At 46.3% G+C, this 17266-nt stretch overlaps 3 protein-coding genes across 6 annotated transcripts; all 3 read left to right on the forward strand.

The window, feature by feature from the left end:
• The first annotated feature begins 3083 nt into the window (after positions 1–3083).
• LOC114799281 (threonine--tRNA ligase, cytoplasmic-like) lies at positions 3084–5394 on the forward strand. The gene is made up of 8 exons (XM_028995794.1): positions 3084–3242; positions 3339–3476; positions 3883–3960; positions 4047–4147; positions 4340–4444; positions 4645–4717; positions 4798–4912; positions 4983–5394. The coding sequence occupies exons 1-8, from the start codon at positions 3084–3086 to the stop codon at positions 5129–5131; spliced, it is 918 nt and encodes a 305-aa protein (XP_028851627.1). The 3' UTR covers positions 5132–5394.
• Positions 5395–6191: 797 nt separating this feature from the next.
• On the forward strand, positions 6192–10086 carry LOC114799273 (eukaryotic translation initiation factor 4 gamma 3-like). Of its 4 annotated transcripts, XM_028995776.1 has the most exons (8): positions 6192–7320; positions 7426–8519; positions 8588–8657; positions 8744–8901; positions 9370–9491; positions 9569–9627; positions 9763–9819; positions 9949–10086. In XM_028995776.1, the coding sequence occupies exons 1-2, from the start codon at positions 6517–6519 to the stop codon at positions 8008–8010; spliced, it is 1389 nt and encodes a 462-aa protein (XP_028851609.1). In that variant the 5' UTR covers positions 6192–6516; the 3' UTR covers positions 8011–8519; positions 8588–8657; positions 8744–8901; positions 9370–9491; positions 9569–9627; positions 9763–9819; positions 9949–10086. The 4 variants fall into 4 exon arrangements, with proteins under 4 accessions (XP_028851609.1, XP_028851608.1, XP_028851611.1 ...); XM_028995775.1 differs by having other exon boundaries at positions 7426–8657; XM_028995778.1 differs by having other exon boundaries at positions 7426–8657; positions 9378–9491.
• A 3446-nt stretch (positions 10087–13532) lies between these two features.
• On the forward strand, positions 13533–17242 carry LOC114799672 (threonine--tRNA ligase, cytoplasmic-like). Its single transcript, XM_028996470.1, has 11 exons — positions 13533–13553; positions 13820–13918; positions 14030–14196; positions 14965–15127; positions 15224–15361; positions 15769–15846; positions 15933–16033; positions 16226–16330; positions 16531–16603; positions 16684–16798; positions 16869–17242. Exons 1-11 carry the CDS (start codon positions 13533–13535, stop codon positions 17015–17017), a joined length of 1209 nt encoding a protein of 402 aa, XP_028852303.1. The 3' UTR covers positions 17018–17242.
• Positions 17243–17266: the final 24 nt, after the last annotated feature.

Below are 17266 nucleotides of genomic sequence, written 5' to 3' on the forward strand. Positions count from 1 at the left end.
TCCTCCATTCCTCGTCATTCCTCGTCACTCTTCGTCCTCCTCTCCGTTCACCTGCCACGTCATGCCCGCATGGTCGTGACAATGGCTAGCTCTTTGGATGGACAGTTCCTGATAAACATACGCGTTACTTCTAAAACAGGACTGTCTAGCGTTTTACCTTGTTCTTTGAGATGATCAACAGCGACATCAGCTGCTCTATTGAGTCTCAGCCAGTAGTCATAGGCATCCTCACCACTCTTTGGCAGAGTAATGTAGAAGTCTGCTAAGGGTAAGGGTGAACAGGGGACAATAGCAAAATGTTTGCACAGCAGACCATAGATAGCCTCAGGATTCTGAACGATATTAATGCCACTATTCCTCGTTCCAAACTTCACAACATCTTTCGCTCTGCCTCTGAGATGAGTGAGTATTTCTTCAGCCTGTTGCTCAACTTTGATATTTGTCTTCTTAATGTAGCTTCTCATAAGGTCTTCCCACTCACGCACATTCACAGTGTCTGTGCCATCACCCCTGAAAGGAGGTGGCTCCTTCACCTTCCTGTGAGGCACAAATTGGACTTGTGACAGGTCCAAACTCTGTGTGTATGTGTTGGTGGACGTGACCTGTGCTTGTGAAATTTTAGGTGTGGGTGCAGTGCATTTTGGGTCTAGGCGTGCAATTATGCTATCCACCAACTGCTGTCCAACATCTCTTATTATGTCACTCATCTGACTCACTACAATAGGTGACTGGGGAGTGGGGGCTGACCCAGATGTATCAATAACCTGTGTGATCGGTGTGTGCTCAGTGTGGTGGCTATGAGAAGAAGCCCTGTCCCCACTAACTATAGGGGCCTCTGTGGCATCTTGACTATCACCCCTGATGTGAACATCATTCCTCTGAACAGCACTATCGAACCTCAACACTGGAATCCCCCTACCCCTACCTACAGAGTGGCTAAGTGGAGTACTGAAAAGCTGTGGTCTGAAGCTCATGTTGAGATATTAATCAACAAACCAGTATCAAATACGATCAGAAAAGTTCAACAAGAAAAATGTACCAGAAATAAAAATCGAAACAAATATCCAATAGTCTATTATCTATTACAGGAGCAATGTGACACAATAGGCTGCCCACCACACAATATGCAGAAGATGTCAATTAGAATGGTCCTGGGCCGGGCGAAGATCCAACTCGACGAGTCACGGCACCAATGTGACGGGTTCACCTCCGCAGCACCATTCTACCGGTTCCACGCACACCATTAGACACTTGGATAGCCGGGTGGTTCACGAATTCCCTTTTTATTTTCTGTAATACATGCAAGGTACAGTGGAGTAGGTGGGAATTAGCCTACAGTTGGTCTGGATAACTCTCTCCATTCAGTGTCCTGAATTGCTTTTTTCTTTTACAACTTCATGCAGATACATACTTGGTTGTAAATGTAATAAAAGGTACAAATAAGCAAAACAACTAAATAAGGCCTCTCACTTTGGTGATCATATAGTGATGTGAAAAGCACTGAACACTTAAGCATAATGTACTCAAAACTCTTAGCATCTGCATTAATACATTTTATCCGTAGCACCAGGGATAATTCAAGTGAACCTTTTTTCTTAGAATTAAACAAGAAACCACATGAACACAGTGAAACATGAGACTGACCAATACAAATACAAATACATTTACTGAGTGGTGTACTACCAGATTAGCACCTAACTAACTAATTTATATGAACGAATCTTAACAGATATAACATAACCCAAAACTTTTGGTAGAACCATATAACATTATAAAAACACAAGAAAATCCAAACGATATCCAAACGATAATACATGCAAGGTACAGTGGAGTAGGTGGGAATTAGCCTACGGTTGGTCTGGATAACTCTCTCTGGGTAGAGTGGGTAGAAGAAAATTAGCATGCTAATCAAACAAGTAAATCAACCTAAAACTACGGATATACATGTCATGGAATCAGCTCAAAATAGTGAGCAAGAATCGCTACCCAAACTGCATGAAAAATAATGACTTCTGTGTTCTTATAACCCAGTAAAACATAGTTTTAGCCAGACCTCTAAAACGTGACCAACCCATTCAGTGTCCTGAATTGCTTTGAGCAATTTCATGCGATCTCCTACTACACTGTACCTTGATACCACTAGAGGGCGTCATTGCACCATTTTAAATCATTTAACCACATACTACTCTGTTACATAAAGATAATACAGTGTGTGTGGTGTAAACAGTTGTCACGTGACACGAGTCTGAGATTCTTTCACTTTCTTATTATTCCGGGTTAAATATGCAGCATTGGAAGCGTAACGCCGCTACTGACGTAACGCCGTGCTGATGACGTCACCAAGCCCCCAGGTTTCGCTTTCACACGCCGCTGATATTTTCATTTTTCCGTCTAAAACTTCTAAATTCACTCACGCAAGTAACTGCGCACCAGCGATGCTCGGGGTTCAAGCTGATTTTTATTACACACAGTACAGGCCAAAGGTTTGGACACAACTTCTCATTCAATGTGTTTTCTTTATTTTCATGACCATTTACATTTGTAGATTCTCACTTTTAGAATGCAAAATCTTTGCAAAGTGATTGTGATACACAGCACACGGTGACACAACAAAATGTGTCCTCTGCTTTTAACCATCACCATTGGTGAGCAGTGGGCAGCCATGACAGGCACCCGGGGAGCAGTGTATGGGGACGGTGCTTTGCTCAGTGGCACCTTGGCGGATCGGGATTCGAACCGACGGGTCCGCTTCCTTAACCAGACAAGTGTAAATTTTAAGATATTTGGCTTGAAAATTAAGGATTATAAGGACTGACTCGGTAGAGGATCTCATGGGTGGAGTTGAGTTTCTGGTTTATTCCATTCAACACGCCAAGCTGCCGATTTTCAACAACAATGACTTAAACGCCATTTGAGTTCTATAACCATTTCAAAGGCCCTTTCAGCACCCAAAATTTATATTGAACGTTTCTTTATACGGGAGTTGATGGAAATTCTACTTTTTGGTCTTGGAAAAGTCAGGGAAGTCTGACTTACAGTGGGAACGCTGGAGTTAATTAGCCTCCGTTCTCTCCCCCAGTCTCATGTTTGACCACCGGCCGCGCTCCTGGAGGGAGTTGCCATTGCGGATGGCTGACTTTGGAGTCCTCCATCGTAACGAGCTGTCGGGCGCGCTCACCGGCCTGACCCGCGTACGCCGCTTCCAGCAGGACGACGCCCACATTTTCTGCACCATGGACCAGGTGACTTGACCAACGAGGGGAGACGAAACTGTTGATGCCTGGTGATGCCAGGGGGTCGTTGACTTTTATTTCTGCTTCTGCTCATACGTCCACAAGATAGAGGAAGAGATCAAAGGATGCCTGGACTTCCTGCGCACCGTCTACGACGTGTTCGGCTTCACCTTCAAACTGAACCTGTCCACCAGGCCAGAGAAGTTTCTGGGTGAGGTGGAGGTCTGGAACCAGGCGGAAAAGGTACAGCCGATCCCATGCCACGGCAGGAAAGTGTGTAGAAAAGGTCACTCCCACACATGAGATACAGACGTATCGAAAAAAAAAAAAAGACTGTCATTGTGAAACACTGCAGCACAGCACACAGTGACACAATGAAATGTGTCCTCTGCTTTTAACCATCACCCTTGGTGAGCAGTGGGCAGTCAGTTCGAGATTCGAACCAGCCACCTTCCCTATATGGTCCATATGGGTCAGTTTCCTTATGCGCTAGGCCAATGTCTCTATTTCGTTTTCCCTAACTAAATGGCATATCACTGATGTTGTACAAGTTATTGAATGTGATTTGTAATGTTTTAAGTATGTGCATAGTTTTAATGAAATTGTTTAGTGTGTAAAGTGTATCCAGTGGTGCTTTATTTGTTTCCAGCAACTGGAGAACAGCCTGAATGAGTTTGGAGAGAAGTGGGTGCTGAATCCAGGAGACGGGGCCTTTTATGGGCCGAAGGTAGAAATTTTCTAATGGCTCCCTCACGCAAATAAGCCTGGTGCTTTGTGAATGTTGCCCTTCATCGCAATCTTGTCATTGATCAGATCGACATTCAGATCAAGGACGCCATTGGTCGATACCACCAGTGTGCCACGATCCAGCTAGACTTCCAACTGCCCATCCGCTTCAACCTCACCTTTGTCAGGTACCCTCTGCTTTGGGCAATTTATATTTTGTTTTTCATGTGATTTCTTTTCTCAGTAGTTCACTGAAGAGACAGAAACGTTTTTTCCCCACCTAACTTACAGTGACCCCAAGTGGTCAAATCAGGGAACTACATATATTTCTATATAGTGAACAGAACTAAACTGTGACCAAATTATGTCTGTTTTTGAAGCCATGATGGGGATGACAAGAAGCGGCCAGTGATCATCCACAGAGCCATCCTGGGCTCCGTGGAGAGGATGATTGCCATCCTGACAGAAAACTACGGTGGAAAGTGGTACGTCTGAGCAAGCTTCAATAACCTGTGGCAGGGACACGGTGACACGGAGGAATAAACAGGTTGTGGCCCCACCTCCAAAATTGTCAGGGTGGGGCTATGGCTTACTTTGTCCTACATTCTCATCACTATTACAAATGATGAAATTTGATTTAGAGTAAGGCGTGTGTATGGTGATGCTGTAACTCCTCCCCTGTCAGGCCTCTGTGGCTGTCTCCTCGTCAGGTGATGGTCGTGCCTGTTGGACCAACGTGCGAAGAATATGCTCAAAGGGTAAAAAAAAAGAAAAGATCTTACCAGAATCTTGCATACTTTGCGCACACCTGACCACGCGCACTGGCTCCGCCCATCAGGTACGGCAGGAGTTTCACAGCGCTGGACTGATGACTGACGTGGACCTGGATCCTGGCTGCACCCTCAACAAGAAGATCAGGAACGCCCAGCTGGCGCAGTACAACTTCATCCTGGGTGAGTGACCTTTGAACTTTGAACCTCGGTGCGTTCCGCAGCACTGTGACGTTACCTTGCTCCTGCTCAGTGGTCGGGGAGAAGGAGAAGGCCAGCGACACGGTGAACGTGCGCACGCGCGACAACAAAGTGCACGGCGAGCGCACCGTCAGCGACTGCATCGAGCGGCTGAAGCAGCTGAAGGCCGGCCGCGCCCGAAACGCCGAGGAGGACTTCTGAGTCGGGATGGATTTCCTATGAGCAGCGACCTGGATTTTATTCCCAACTCTGTTCTCTCTGGCATCTTGTTTTGTGTGGAACGACAATTTTTAAAAATTTGTTTATACGTTAACAGAAAAAAGATGTTGTGCGTTCTGTATGGATCTTTGTCACATCTCTTGCGGGTTTTTACTTCTGCGCTCATCGCCTGGTCCACTTCACCTAGGGCTTCATTTCCATGTCTAATAAAATCAGTTCTTCAGCAATAAAGATCTGTTTCTAAATATAAATGTGATCGTATTACTACTGTACGCAGTCACAGACATTCAACTGACCTTTATGAACGATTAGTGACGCGTTAACAAACAGAAGTCATCAGTAAGTAGTCATCACGCAAGTAACTGCGCACCAGCGATGCTCGGGGTTCAAGCTGATTTTTATTACACACAGTACAGGCCAAAGGTTTGGACACAACTTCTCATTCAATGTGTTTTCTTTATTTTCATGACCATTTACGTTGGTTGATTCTCACTGAAGGCATAAAAACTATGAATGAACACATGTGGAGTTACGTACTTAACAAAAAGTGGAGACCTGGCCTCCACAGTCACCGGACCTGAACCCAGTCCAGATGGTTTGGGGTGAGCTGGACCGCAGAGTGAAGACAAAGGGGCCAACAAGTGCTAAACACCTCTGGGAACTCCTTCAAGACTGTTGGAAAAGCATTTCAGGTGACAAAGAGTGTGCAAAGCAGTAATCAGAGCAAACGGTGGCTATTTTGAAGAAACTAGAATATAAAACATGTTTTCTGTTATTTCACCTTTTTTTGTTAAGTACATAACTCCACATGTTTTCATTCATAGTTTTAATGCCTTCAGTGAAAATCAACCAACGTAAATGGTGCTGAAAATAAAGAAAACACATTGAATGAGAAGGTGTGTCCAAACTTTTGGCCTGTACTTTATATATTTGTCCAAACCTCAGCGCCTGATTTTATTAAACTAGTCATGACAAAAATGTGTCAGCAGGGGGCGCAGAGGCACAAATTCTAATTTAACAGTTGGGGAAAAAAATTGATTTATAAACAAAACAAAAATTCCCGCCAACACGTTCAGACATGACAGGTTACCATGACAACCGTAAACAAAACACAGAGTCCTGATTGGACGAGGAGCTCTTAATTAAATAAAACGTGTTAAAAAGTTTCAGTTGCTTGCCAACCTCACTTGACTGCTTGCGGCCGCTCGCTTTCAAGCCTTTTTCTCGAAATCTCGAACTGCTACATTTTTATTGTTAATTCTATTGCTTCTTACAACCCAATTCCACAATTTGAACTTGCTTTTTCTTCCAGGATACTGTAGTTGCGTGTTATTGTTGTGTTATTAACACTTTTTCTTTTCAGCACCATGAGCGCTCCTCCCCGAGACCAATTCGGGCTCCACCGGGCTGAAAAGCCCTGGCGGCCGAAAAGGATGATGGCGACGCGCGGCCTTGTGAGCGGAACGCGGCGGCTGCTGCTCCACCTCCGCACGGCGCTGAACAAGATCACCGAGCGCAACTTCCACCGGCAGGTGGAGAAGGTGGTGGCGCTCAACATCACCACCAAGGAGCGGCTGCTGCTGGTGGTCGACGCCGTGCTGACCAAGGCCGTCACGGAGCCCAAGTTCTCCGGGGTCTACGCGCAGCTGTGCGCCGACCTGCAGCGGCTCCGCGTCCCCGGAGCCGACGCGACCTTCGCCGGCCTCCTGCTGAGCCGCGTCTGGAGGGAGTTCCGCGGGGAGCCGGGACGAGCAGGCGGAGCCCCGCAGCGCCAACTGGGGCTCGTCAGGTTCATCGCGGAGCTCTTCAAGGTGAACCTGGTGGCGGAGACCATCGTTCACAGCGGCATCCAGCGGCTTCTCCAGGACCCCACCGCGGCGAGCCTGGAGTGCCTGTGCGGCCTGCTGCCGCGCGTCTGCCACGCCCTGGAGAGGTCTCGCGTGGAGCGCTACCTCCAGGAGGTGGAGGAGTTCGTGGGGCCGAGGAGGAGGAGGAGGACCTCGTTCCAGCTGCGCTTCAGGCTGCAGGACACGCTGGACGAGTGCAGCCTCCGGCTCCGCAGGCAGGAGAAGGCGGTGAGCAGGGAGGAGAAGGCGGTGAGCACGGAGCGTCCGGTGGAGGGTAGGCCTCTGTGGGCCATGGATGGAGAGCAGGAGTCTGTGAGCAGGGAGGTGAAGGTGGTGAGCAGGGAGCGTCCGGTGGAGGGTAGGCCTCTGTGGGCCATGGATGGAGAGCAGGAGTCTGTGAGCAGGGAGGTGAAGGTGGTGAGCAGGGAGCGTCCGGTGGAGGGTAGGCCTCTGTGGGCCATGGATGGAGAGCAGGAGTCTGTGAGCCGGGAGGTGAAGGTGGTGAGCACGGAGCGTCCGGTGGAGGGTAGGCGGCTGTGGGCCATGGATGAAGAGCAGGAGTCTGTGAGCCGGGAGGTGAAGGTGGTGAGCACGGAGCGTCCGGTGGAGGGTAGGCCTCTGTGGGCCATGGATGGAGAGCAGGAGTCTGTGAGCAGGGAGCGTCCGGTGGAGGGTAGGCGGCTGTGGGCCATGGATGGAGAGCAGGAGTCTGTGAGCTGGGAGGTGAAGGTGGTGAGCAGGGAGCGTCCGGTGGAGGGTAGGCCTCTGTGGGCCATGGATGGAGAGCAGGAGTCTGTGAGCCGGGAGGTGAAGGTGGTGAGCAGGGAGCGTCCGGTGGAGGGTAGGCCTCTGTGGGCCATGGATGAAGTGGAGTTGGTGCACAGGGAGGTGAAGGTGGTGAGCAGGGAGCGTCCGGTGGAGGGTAGGCCTCTGTGGGCCATGGATGAAGTGGAGTTGGTGCGCAGGCAGGTGAAGGCGCGTCTGGGCCCGAGAACAGCGCCATGCTGCGTTTAAACGCTCCACTTTGTTTATTTCAATTTATTACTTCCAATTGGCACCGAGCAAAATTTACACGTGACGGTCGTATAGAAGATAAATACATTAGTCTATTTATTTCAATCATTTAAATATTTTAAGCTAATTGGCAACAACTAGATCAATTTATAATGAGAGATGTGACGTGACCAGGCCTAGAATAAAATAAGCAGAGCGATAATTACACAAATTAAAACTAGAATAGTATTAGTAGTAGTAATCCTGTTGTATCCTGTAGTTTTAGTAGTTAATAGTAATAGTATTGTAGAATACACTCGGAGGCTGGTTAACTGGGGAGAAAACTCCCCCAAAGCCAAAAACATCCGGTTCAAAGCAAACCTCTGGACAGACGGCTGAACATCTTTACCACGTTCCTCGTCTCCCCCTTTCTGCTCTCATCCGTGGCCCACCCACTACCTTTTTTCCACCAAATGAAGGTGAACCAAAGCAACAGCATCGTGGTTACCGGGAGGGCGAAGTGGAAATTGGTGAGTATTGCCCTGGTCCTCCAACTCCAGTTAATTTGAGTGTAATGTTCCCTCATTTCTTTCTACAGGTGACTTGGGAGCAGCAGTCAGCTTCGGCGACATCCACAGAAGAAGCGAACTCTCCGGTGTTCCCCACTGGTGGGTCCTCCTGAGAGGAAGGAACTACTGAGTGCCTTGGTCTCTTTTCCAGACCTCATGTGTATATATGTTTGTGGTTTGTATAGGATGGCCCGGAGGTGATTGTCGCCGTGACCATAGGACCTTTCAACTGCCTTTGTCACATCCGGTCACTGGGCATCACCGCTATTGAAATGGCAGAAGAGCCGCCTCCCAATACCGATATGGACCAGGAAATGTAATCCAGGAGCAGTAACCATCACTGGTGAGTCCATTTTATGGGTGACGGAAAAATTCATTCGGCAAGGGATAAACCTCGAACTCTTACACACATTCAGTAATCCTGTAGCCTCATGGTGGCGCTGCTGGATAAGATGGAGGAGGAGAGGCAGATTGGGACTGAGAGACACTCATCAGAACATGGGGTTTCATTTGGTCCGCTGACTAAAACAGTCCAGACCTGCTTTTATTCTTCTGAACAGGTCCGCTGTCCCGTCCTCTTGTTCTGCTATAATGCTGTGATAGTAGAATTGACAGAAGGAAAGAAGGTTCTATGGGTGTGGGGTGGATAATTTGAGCTAAAGCAAAATGTTCTCTCATATGGTCCAGTGTGTTGCATGTCTTGATCACAGAAAATGAGGAAAATAACAAGAGAAGAGAACATCCAAAACCTGTTCTTAGTAGGAATTAATACATTGTTCATAGTAAATCATTTTCTGCCATCCTTCCTAAGAAAACCAGGCAGGCAGTCATTCCCGAGGACCAGGAGAAGGAGGAGGAGAGGCAGATTGGGACTGAGAACCACTCACCAGAACAACATGGGGTGGCATTTGGCCTGCTGACTAAAACTAACAGGTAATAAATACCCTGTCATGTCCTGCCCCAATCTCTTTCTGGTCAATTCTGATTTTATTTCTGGCTGTGTGTTGCAGGATGTGCCCAGAAACACGGACACCTCTTCTGTCTACAGTCCTGTAGCCAATGGCAGCAGGTCTTTCATTTTCTTTTGCATCAGTTTGCTGAGTGTATACTCTGTGTGCCCCACCACTGGCACAAGAAAAGGTGACATGAGAGGGGGGAATAGGAATATATGTCGAGATGTTGATGTGAATGTTTCTGTGTTTAGACATCCTGGATAAGCTTTGCTGTCAATGCTGATTTGTGGAAACATGACCTACAATGGGTAATTATATTAAATTCAACAAATTATATTTCCAGATACGTTGATTAATCCAGATAGATTGCTTAAAGCACATAATGAAAAAAGAAATATGTAAACATTTTATTTGACATGTTTTTTTTAAATGTTCAGATTTCCTGCAACAGTTGCAACAAGTGGTTCCATCAGGGATGCGTCACCTCTCCAGCAGTGGACAAAGAATAGCTCTGTCCTGTTTGCATTGTCTAAAGTGTTGTAAATTAATGTAAAGCGTTCTCGTTGTTTTTTTTATTTTGTTGTGTTGAATTTTTTTTTATACTTTATTTATATTTCTGCTGTATGTTCAATTGATCTTATTAAAATTGTACATAGTTCCATTTTGAATTTGAATTAAATTATTTTAATTTAATTGCTGTTGCATAAACTTGTGAATTTATATTTAAGAAATTATATTTAACCCACATTACACTATTTATCAATATGAATATCTTTAAACACGTGAAATGTTAATTTTGGTTTGAGATTTTTTTGAATGCTCATAGATTCCCTATCTGACAAATATTTTGTCAAATAAAATTGTAAAATATTTATCAGGATTTGTGTGTATTTTGAAATTCTGCAATAAATTGTCCTTCCACTGTTACATACTGACTGGTTATTGTGTTTAAATGTGGCTCTGTTAAAGAGGAGGGGTCCAGTTCACCTTCATTTCCATGTCTAATAAAATCAGTTCTTCAGCAATAAAGATCTGTTTCTAAATATAAATGTGATCGTATTACTACTGTACACAGTCACAGACATTCAACTGACAATTAGTGATGCGTTAACAAACATAAGTCATCAGTAAGTAGTACAAAAAGAAACAAATGGAAATTATAAAGATATAATAATACAGTGTGTGTGTGGTGTAAACTGAAGGCATCAAAACTCCACATGTGTTCATTCATAGTTATGTACTTAACAAAAAGTGGAGACCTGACCTCCACAGTCACCGGACCTGAACCCAATCCAGATAGTTTGGGGTGAGCTGGACCGCAGAGTGAAGGCAAAGGGGCCAACAAGTGCTAAACACCTCTGGGAACTCCTTCAAGACTGTTGGAAAAGCATTTCAGGTGACGACCTCTTGAAGCTCATCGAGAGAATGCCAAGAGTGTGCAAAGCAGTAATCAGAGCAAAGAAACTAGAATATAAAACATGTTTTCACCTTTTTTATTTCACCTTTTTTTGTTAAGTACATAACTCCACATGTGTTCATTCATAGTTTTGATGCCTTCAGTGAGAATCTACCAACGTAAATGGTCCTGAAAATAAAGAAAACACATTGAATGAGAAGTTGTGTCCAAACTTTTGGCCTGTATTGAGAATATATATATTTCAACGTGTAGGAAATAGTTTGCAGTCTGCAAACCTCTTCTTTATATAAGTATTTGTTTTCTGTGCATTAAATACGACACAGTTTTAATGCTCTGATTGTGCAGCCAGACCATTCATGACCGACCAACACAATTCCCTGGATTTGTGCGTTGCTGCACCATTACAACATTTGTTCATTTTGCATGAAATGTAAGTTCTGGTTTATTTTGTAGTCACAACTGTTGTCTAGTATTCAATATTGTGTGTTACAATAAAAAATGTCTTCCTGGATCAGGCTTTAATACAGCAAAGCCAGGAGCAATCACATAATATTAATTAGTTATTAATTGTGAAATCATCTATTCTATTTTTTTTGTGAAGTGCTGCTTTTAGTATTTTTGTTGGAATAGCTGATGACAAGCTGGAAGCTGCTGCGATGGACTTTACAGAGCAAGAGAAGATTTGGCTGGAAAACATTTCCTCTGAGGTTCTTCTTTTCTTCTGCTTTTGTCTGATGATTGAGATGATGAGAGTATCTGCTGGATCAGGAGGTCATGCTCCTCCTGCTGCCTTCTCGCCTCTTCTCTTAGATGCCTGAAGGCCCTATTGTCTATAAAAGGTCTATTGTACCAGTATTTCTGCACTGAATGTGAAGACTTGCCGGTGTCTACAGACAAAATAAAGATCTTTTTAAAGACCACTTTGCCTGAGTGACTGAGGAGAAGGCTGCAGATTTCAACTCTGCCTGTACCGAGTGGGCCGCCGGCCCAGAAACGGAACGTAGGCCACGTATCAGGTAACTGAGGGCCCACCCAGCACCAATTAAAACAGGGTTGATGCCGCGAAATTAACTGCTCTAATCATTTATGTCCAATCGGGGAACACTGGTCTTCTCAGGCAAAAATCCCTAACGGGAGCAGTCAGAGGAAAGAGGAAGAGTAGTGCTGCACAGAAAATTAAAATACAGCAAAACAATTAATTCACTTTCATAATTTACTTTCGTATTTGCATAGTTTCGTATGTTCTATGTATATATATGTATATATATATATGTGTCATGATCTGGACCGGCAGGGGATACTCCGGATCCGGAGTCCGGACCGGAGTTTCGTGTTAGTCTTGTGTAATGTTCCCTGATCGTGTTTACCTGATTTCTATTTATATAATTGTATAAAACTATCGTGTTCGTGTCTGTTTGCCGTCGGGTCATTGTGCGTGTTAATGTTCCCTTGTCTCGTGAAGTTTGTATTAAACCCCTGTCCTGTGATCGTGCGAATGCGTCCTCCTTCACCGCCATGTCCAGCCCACCTGTGACAGAATGACCCGACCACGTGGACGCAGCCGATCTACGCCCCGCTGAGCTCCAGGGAACCGTGGATGGTCGGGAGGACGTCTGCTCCATAGTTCCATGTTCAAGATTCCATGTATGGATGTCCCCCGACGCCGCCGTCTCGTCCGGATTCCAGCGACGCACCTCCGGTAATCGCCAGTTCCCCGCCATGATCCATGTCATGTTTTTAACACTAGAAGTCCCAGAGATTAGTCATTTGGCTTTTCTACCTATAAAACCCACAGGATAGTCAATTGACTAGAAGACTTTTAACTAATATCCTTAATCACCTGTGAACTGATGCTTTTGTCATGTAAACAAGGCGGGGCCATGCTGTTTGTCTGGCAGATTGAGGAATTTCCCGCCCAATCTTGTTGACTGTGCCGAGGATGGTGGTTTTCTGGCTAAGCAGTTTTTGTGCAAGTGACAGCGATGTGAAGAAATTGTCCGTGGTAACATTTCTGCCCTTGTCTAGGAATGGTTCCATCAGCCTCATCACTACATTTTCAGACAGTCTCTCCCCACTGGGACGACTGGGGTCCTTGCCAAGATATGGGAGGACATTGCAAATGTACTTGGATTTTAGGTCGCAAGCCATCCAAAACTTGATCCCAAACTTATCAGGTTTAGTTGCAATATACTGCAGGAAACAGCAGCAAGTCTTTGACAGGAAGAGCTGTTCATCAATGGTGATATGTAGACCAGGGCTGTAGGACGTGATGCAGTTGGTGACAAATGATCCCCACATACTGGAATAGTCCATTCTTGAATGCTACGAAGCACGTCAAGAGTGATGAAACACAGGAAGCTCTGAAGGCGACTCGAGATACTTCTTCTGGCCTCTATCTGCGGTGTACGCTTCTATTGGGGTGAAAGGGAGCAACTTTTAGCAAGCGATTTTTGGCCCGACCTCCTGTGGAGAGGCCATCAGCTCCATTGTCCCCTGCTTTTGTTGTGCAAAAACACTAGTTACCTGTGAACCCTGGCACACAATTCACTTTTTGTTTTAGAATTCAGTGAGGATTCTGTACATGTATGAGCAGGTTTATCAACCATGGACCATAACTTCACTCAGGTTATGACAGAAAACTGTCTTGCACTTCAGATGGCAGTGAATGTCTGCTAAGGTGCACAAGTAAAAAAGTGGAAAATAAAAATGTGTTTCGGGGGAGGGGCGTGGTGGATTGTTCCATAAAGCCTTCAGACGCCTACTGCCGTAACGTACCATCTGCTGGTGCGGGGCTCATGGGGACCCGGGGAGCGCTTTGTCACGAATCTGACCTGTTTGTGCTCCTCACCGGGCCGACGCCCCTCGGTTGTAACGCTCTGCTGTGTTAACAGGAGCAAGACCTCTTCTTCTTCCACGACCTGAGCCCCGGCAGCTGCTTCTTCCTGCCGAAGGGAGCGTACATCTACAACTCCCTCATCGAGTTCATCAGAGTAAGTCACGTGACCGCTGTCCCATCATGCCCCACTGTACTACATCAGCTGCACTAAGCACCAATAACGGGCTGCCTTAAGTTGACACTTGAGCACTACTTTGCTGGACAGAGTGAATACAGGATGCGAGGCTTCCAGGAAGTGGTCACGCCCAACATCTACAACAGCAAACTGTGGCAGACGTCTGGCCACTGGCAGCACTACAGCGAGAACATGTTCTCCTTTGAAGTGGAGAAGGAGACCTTCGCCCTCAAGCCCATGAACTGCCCGGGTCATTGGTAAGATGCAATCCATGCTGCTGTGGTCAGCTGACTCTGGGTCAGGGAATTTTTGGAATATGAGGGAATTTCAGTAAAGGCATTTCCAGACGCAGAATTTGATCACTTGAGTGGCAAGTCAGGGAATTATCAGAGAATTCTGTTAATAGCATGTAGTGCAGCAGCCAAAACCCGATGTGTATTTACGCACCTTTGATCCCAGTGAGGGTTTTGCTCAAAACTACAAATGTGCAATGTTCTAGAATGCAAAATCTTTGCAAAGTGATTGTGATACACAGCACACGGTGATACAACAAAATGTGTCCTCTGCTTTTAACCATCACTCTTGGTGAGCAGTGGGCAGCCATGACAGGCACCCGGGGAGCGGTGTGTGGGGACGGTGCTTTGCTCAGTGGCACCTTGGCGGATCGGGATTCGAACCGGCGGGTCCGCTTCCTTAACCAGACAAGTGTAAATTTTAAGATATTTGGCTTGAAAATTAAGGATTATAAGGACTGACTCGGTAGAGGATCTCATGGATGGAGTTGAGTTTCTGGTTTATTCCATTCAACACGCCAAGCTGCCGATTTTCAACAACAATGACTTAAACACCATTTGAGTTCTATAACCATTTCAAAGGCCCTTTCAGCACCCAAAATTTATATTGGACGTTTCTTTATACAGGAGTTGATTGAAATTCTACTTTTTGGTCTTGGAAAAGTCAGGGAATTTTAAGTCTGACTTACAGTGGGAACGCTGGAGTTAATTAGCCTCCGTTCTCTCCCCCAGTCTCATGTTTGACCACCGGCCGCGCTCCTGGAGGGAGTTGCCATTGCGGATGGCTGACTTTGGAGTCCTCCATCGTAACGAGCTGTCGGGCGCGCTCACCGGCCTGACCCGCGTACGCCGCTTCCAGCAGGACGACGCCCACATTTTCTGCACCATGGACCAGGTGACTTGACCAACGAGGGGAGACGAAACTGGTGATGCCTGGTGATGCCAGGGGGTCGTTGACTTTTATTTCTGCTTCTGCTCATACGTCCACAAGATAGAGGAAGAGATCAAAGGATGCCTGGACTTCCTGCGCACCGTCTACGACGTGTTCGGCTTCACCTTCAAACTGAACCTGTCCACCAGGCCAGAGAAGTTTCTGGGTGAGGTGGAGGTCTGGAACCAGGCGGAAAAGGTACAGCCGATCCCATGCCACGGCAGGAAAGTGTGTAGAAAAGGTCACTCCCACACATGAGATACAGACGTATCGAAAAAAAAAAAAAGACTGTCATTGTGAAACACTGCAGCACAGCACACAGTGACACAATGAAATGTGTCCTCTGCTTTTAACCATCACCCTTGGTGAGCAGTGGGCAGTCAGTTCGAGATTCGAACCGGCCACCTTCCCTATATGGTCCATATGGGTCAGTTTCCTTATGCGCTAGGCCAATGTCTCTTATTTCGTTTTCCCTAACTAAATGGCATATCACTGATGTTGTACAAGTTATTGAATGTGATTTGTAATGTTTTAAGTATGTGCATAGTTTTAATGAAATTGTTTAGTGTGTAAAGTGTATCCAGTGGTGCTTTATTTGTTTCCAGCAACTGGAGAACAGCCTGAATGAGTTTGGAGAGAAGTGGGTGCTGAATCCAGGAGACGGGGCCTTTTATGGGCCGAAGGTAGAAATTTTCTAATGGCTCCCTCACGCAAATAAGCCTGGTGCTTTGTGAATGTTGCCCTTCATCGCAATCTTGTCATTGATCAGATCGACATTCAGATCAAGGACGCCATTGGTCGATACCACCAGTGTGCCACGATCCAGCTAGACTTCCAACTGCCCATCCGCTTCAACCTCACCTTTGTCAGGTACTCTCTGCTTTGGGCAATTTATATTTTGTTTTTCATGTGATTTCTTTTCTCAGTAGTTCACTGAAGAGACAGAAACGTTTTTTCCCCACATAACTTACAGTGACCCCAAGTGGTCAAATCAGGGAACTACATATATTTCTATATTGTGAACAGAACTAAACTGTGACCAAATTATGTCTGTTTTTGAAGCCATGATGGGGATGACAAGAAGCGGCCAGTGATCATCCACAGAGCCATCCTGGGCTCCGTGGAGAGGATGATTGCCATCCTGACAGAAAACTACGGTGGAAAGTGGTACGTCTGAGCAAGCTTCAATAACCTGCGGCAGGGACACGGTGACACGGAGGAATTAGCAGGTTGTGGCCCCACCTCCAAAATTGTCAGGGTGGGGCTATGGCTTACTTTGTCCTACATTCTCATCACTATTACCAATGATGAAGTTTGATTTAGAGTAAGGCGTGTGTATGGTGATGCTGTAACTCCTCCCCTGTCAGGCCTCTGTGGCTGTCTCCTCGTCAGGTGATGGTCGTGCCTGTTGGACCAACGTGCGAAGAATATGCTCAAAGGGTAAAATAAAAGAAAAGATCTTACCAGAATCTTGCATACTTTGTGCACACCTGACCACGCGCACTGGCTCCGCCCATCAGGTACGGCAGGAGTTTCACAGCGCTGGACTGATGACTGACGTGGACCTGGATCCTGGCTGCACCCTCAACAAGAAGATCAGGAACGCCCAGCTGGCGCAGTACAACTTCATCCTGGGTGAGTGACCTTTGAACTTTGAACCTCGGTGCGTTCCGCAGCACTGTGACGTTACCTTGCTCCTGCTCAGTGGTCGGGGAGAAGGAGAAGGCCAGCGACACGGTGAACGTGCGCACGCGCGACAACAAAGTGCACGGCGAGCGCACCGTCAGCGACTGCATCGAGCGGCTGAAGCAGCTGAAGGCCGGCCGCGCCCGAAATGCCGAGGAGGACTTCTGAGTCGGGATGGATTTCCTATGAGCAGCGACCTGGATTTTATCCCCAACTCTGTTCTCTCTGGCATCTTGTTTTGTGTGGAACGACAATTTTTAAAAATTTGTTTATACGTTAACAGAAAAAAGATGTTGTGCGTTCTGTATGGATCTTTGTCACATCTCTTGCGGGTTTTTACTTCTGCGCTCATCGCCTGGTCCACTTCACCTAGGGCTTCATTTCCATGTTTAATAAAACCAGTTTTTCAGCAATAAA

This window comes from Denticeps clupeoides, chromosome 11 (genome assembly GCF_900700375.1).
Source record: "Denticeps clupeoides chromosome 11, fDenClu1.1, whole genome shotgun sequence".
NCBI classification, from domain to species: Eukaryota; Metazoa; Chordata; class Actinopteri; order Clupeiformes; family Denticipitidae; genus Denticeps; species Denticeps clupeoides.